At 36.1% G+C, this 4,465-nt stretch overlaps 1 protein-coding gene across 1 annotated transcript; it reads right to left on the bottom strand.

The window, feature by feature from the left end:
• Positions 1 to 269: 269 nt before the first annotated feature.
• On the bottom strand, positions 270 to 1,410 carry LOC148196964 (senescence-specific cysteine protease SAG39-like). Its single transcript, XM_088092898.1, has 2 exons — positions 984 to 1,410; positions 270 to 853 (listed from the first exon to the last, which is right to left on the bottom strand). Exons 1-2 carry the CDS (start codon positions 1,408 to 1,410, stop codon positions 270 to 272), a joined length of 1,011 nt encoding a protein of 336 aa, XP_087949024.1.
• Positions 1,411 to 4,465: the final 3,055 nt, after the last annotated feature.

Raw genomic sequence — 4,465 nt, forward strand, 5'->3', positions numbered from 1 at the left:
TCTAGTGTTTAGCCTCAATTGATCAAATTGCATTCATGTTTATTTTTATTACATTTGCATTGAAAATCCCCAAAAAAATTTCTTAGGTCTTAATTGGTTAAGCAGTTACATAACTGTTTAGTGCCGTGAGTCTTTTGGGATACTATACTTGATCTTTCCATTTTATATTATTTGATACAATTGTGTACACTTACCGGAATCTTAACAGCGTAGGCACGAACAGAAAAGCAAGGTTCTTGAAAGACAATTTACATAGATAATTGAAGTATTCAGAGAGTTGGATAAGAGGAATCCAAGGCAATTCCACATAAACCATGGCTGGCAGATATACCTCTCTGCATCCTCACATACCCTTCCTCACCCCACTCTGTGCCCCATGAATTCTTCACCAACCAATACTCAGTTCCATTAGCAATGCCATAACCCACTGCAGTAACACCATGGTCAAGTTCAGTTCCACATTCTCCTGAGTATATTCCACTCGAGTAAAACATGAAACCTGAACCATCTGCATCGATAGAAACTGACACCGGTTGGTTAGCCACAGCTTTCTGCAGTGCCTTCTCACTCTTGGGAGGAACCTTCTCATACCCTTTTATTTCAGCCACCGGTGTGCTTTCTTTCTTGCAAGACCCATCAGCTGCCTTATAGGGGTAGTTTGCCTCACTCGTGATTCCACCATTTTTTATAATGAATTCAAACCCATCTTCCATGTAACCCCCTTCACACCCTTGGTCCACACCTTTTGTGTCACAGTCCACTAGCTCTTGCTCTGAGAGCGACACCAGTTTTCCTGTCGCTATCTGGTGTATGCCCTCAGTTGCAGCCACAGTTGAAAATGCCCAACAGCTCCCTACAATTTTTCAAACAAAATTATTCTACATATTAGTCCAAAGAGTGACACAATGAACTTTAAATGAGACGATGATCATCATTGAACATGATAAAGCACTGATTAAAAATATGTTCTTTATATATCTTACCACATTGACCTTGGTTTTTGATTGGAGTAACAGCTCCTTTTGTCCTCCAGTCTATGGCTGCAGGAATAGCAGTCACGTTTTCATACTTAAATGGTGTGGTGCTAAACTCGTGTGGCCTCTTCAATCCATTACGGAAAGTCTTGAACTCCTCGACTGTGAGGTCAGCAAAGTGATTAACTCCAAGCTTGTAGGGTTTGTTGGCAGCAGCATTGAATGATTCAATGAACTCCACATTGTCCTTGAATATCTGGAAACGTTTTTCCTTCTCTGCCGCGTCCTTATACACTTTTTTATAATCTTGCATCCATTGTTCATGTCTTTCTCTCAAGGATGTCTCATGCAGCTTGCGGGACATCACTTGGGAAATTCCAACTGCAAAGAGAAGGAACAGAGCTAAAACGTATTGTTTTTGGCTGCTGGAAGCCATTTCTATCACCAACAAATGATTTGTGAGTTTTGGAAGAAAGTTGAGTTGGAATGCATTGAACGACGGACTATAGTGGCTTATATAGAGATCATGGACTTTAATTATGTTATGCAATTATTAATAAGGTTGCTTTCTGATTCAAGATTCCTGTTCCGGCAACTTACGTTCAATTTTAGTTATTTAGACTCATAGTTTATGCTGTTTTTATTTTTCTTACTAGCAATATTATTATTTGACAATAGTACGTAGTTTTTGTTCCATCTTATTATTACTTCCATGGTCAAAATTTATTAAGCTGATGACCAATGTTTCGTCTCTATTATGTTAGAAAACAAAATAACGACCAACCAACATTGTACACGAAAGGGGTCATTGTTTGAAATTACAAAAGATTCTATGCTTTAGTTTTAGAAATATTCTTTGAAAAGTAGTATTAATTTGATAGCTTCAACGACAACATATCAGTATGTATATATTATATATGAATTATCTATTCTTTCATAGTAAACGTGTGATATGAAAGAATTATCAATATTTCACCTTTTACGTCTCTTTTAATTTCCAAAACCAACAATTCCAATCATCACAAATTCACTTAAAATCAACTATTTAAGCACAATTATCCCATCAAAAATTTGAATTTTAAAACATAAATGTGGGCATAAATATGCACTCATCACACCCCCACACTTATCCTTTTGCACTCCTGGGCAAAATTAATTAATTCCAAGACTTTGTTCTGAGTCATTTTATTCCATATTTGCATTTGGATGAAAAGAATAAACAGAACCAGACATAGATCAATGATCTAGACATTACTTTGTCATCGACATGCAAATGAAATCACTCTATTCTTTACACATAAGTTGACCTTTTTGAATTCCCAAGAAAATCAAATATGAAAGATAACACTCAAGTCAACATGTATATATTTCTCTCCAATTATCTCAAGTGTTTTTGGCTTGTGTTTACACTCAAAATACCCATGTAAGTAGGCACCCTTGGTATTTAGCAAGACTCTATCCTTCACATACTTCAGAAAACATGCAATTATTGATCATGAGGGCTTTTTAAAGGTTGTATTGAGGTCAAGGCAAAGGTAGGAAATTTTCTTGGAATTTCTGAGCTTTTGAAATTGATATAGAAAGAGTAATGATACTTCAAAAACAAATCTATTTCTTGCTCTTTTAAGGAAGATTTACTTCTCTCTATTTTTTTCTTTTTAAAACTCCAACTTTTCATCTTCCTTTTTGCCTTTCTTTTTTATTATTTTGTGGATGAGGTACTCACTCACACACTTATTCATCACTTTACTTCAAACAGAATCCATTACTCCTTCTTCTTTTATTACTTTTCTTCTTTTCTCATTTGACAATGACTGGAAACAAGAAAAATAGGCTTAAGGCTCAAAGGGGATTCCAATGGATTAATGTTAGGACAAGTTTATTTGGCCAAGTAGCTAAAACAAGAAATGCCTCAATCATATCAAATCATGCATATTCACCTCAGTTGCACAGCACAGAATCAAGCTAACTATTAGAGTATCAACAAAACATGGGCTAATCACACAAGACAAATAGGTATGGCACATGGTGGTCCATCCTTATCATTAGGCTCAAAATTCACATGGTTCAAATTTCTTTCACAAAAGATTTACTTAAGAAATTCTTAAGTCAACGCAATCAGCAAATCATAGAAGCAATCCACTCATATCAACATGACTCATTTTTTTTTCTTGAATTCGTGATCATTCCAGTTACTGATTCAAACTCTCAAATCCAATGCAAATATTTATTAAAAACAAACAAAATAGGGAACAAAATTAATTGTTTCCCCACACCCCCACACACTTAAACTATGCAGTGTCCTCAATGTATGCCTTATATATAAAATGCAAAGAAAAAGTATGAGGGAACTTACCTCCTTCATGATGGAAGGAATGCTAGTAGGACTTCATTGGAAAAGTCATTCAGGATCGGAATGTTATCTTTTCCCTTTTCACTCCTACTAAGATGGTCAACTACTAAATTATGTGTCCCACTTCTGTCCTGAATAGGAGTACTCTTGTCCTTCTTGTTCTTGACCATTGTGATTTTATATTTTTTAGGAACCACATGTATAGGGCCCACCCAAGTCACTACAAGAATAATTGATATTACCGACGGTCGTAACTCATCGGTAATGTATAAAATCTGTCAGTAATTGCCGTTTACCGATGGTCAAAATGTTTTCGGTAAAATCGTTGTTGGTAACCTTTACCGACAGCCTTTTGAGTCGTCGGTAAAGCCTTCGGTAAATCCGACGGTAATTATCGAAGGCTTGTGGCCTTCGGGAAATCCGTCGATAATTACCGCGATCTGGTTCATCTTCTTCGTCTTCCTTCTTACCTCCATGTCATTTTTTTTCGTTTTCACGAATGATGAGTCGTTATTTCTTGAATTATACTTAGTTTATTGAACTTAAATAAACCAGAGAATTGTGTTTAATTGTCTGTTATTTCCCCGTTTTCCGAATTATGCTTAATTTGGTCGGAAATTCGTAATTGTGCTAATTTGGGTTTTCTGAGCTGATTAAGTGCATTTCTGGTTGCAGGGAAGTTGTGGAAACATCATCTGGAGCATTGGGATATGGCATGACACACTCAAAGGCTCAACATTTAGTCATTTAGATTCTAATTAAAGTTGTAATTTCGTTTTCTAGAAGCCCTTAATTAGAATTAGGTGTTTTGAACCCTTTTAGGGGCAATTTTGTAAAAAAAACCATGTGTAGGACATGTGCCTTTTAGGTAGGGTTTTTTCTTTTGTGTGGACCCCACCCTCATTAAAAGGGAGACACACGGCCTTTAGGTTAGCCGCCACCTACCATTTTGCCACTCACTCTCTCGGTCTTTAGTTTTTAGGCTTTTGTTTTGAACTTTTCTTTGGCTGGAACGTTGTTTTTGAATTGAAGGAATGGAATGATTTTTATCATCTTTGCTGAATTCTCATTACCGCTTCCATTTGCTTACAACACTTTCATTTTCTTTTCGTTTTTTTTTTTAATTCTAACATGCTGA

This window comes from Vigna umbellata, chromosome 6 (assembly GCF_029865625.1).
Source record: "Vigna umbellata cultivar VRB3 chromosome 6, Vumbellata_1.0, whole genome shotgun sequence".
Classification (NCBI taxonomy): domain Eukaryota; kingdom Viridiplantae; phylum Streptophyta; class Magnoliopsida; order Fabales; family Fabaceae; genus Vigna; species Vigna umbellata.

Bases quoted from the DNA above. Each gene is read 5' to 3' on its own strand.
- LOC148196964 (XM_088092898.1), bottom strand. From the start codon at position 1,410: ATGGCTTCCAGCAGCCAAAAACAATACGTTTTAGCTCTGTTCCTTCTC. The intron at 854-983 runs GTAAGATATATA...GAAAAATTGTAG, and splicing joins CAAAAACCAAGGTCAATGTG to GGAGCTGTTGGGCATTTTCA.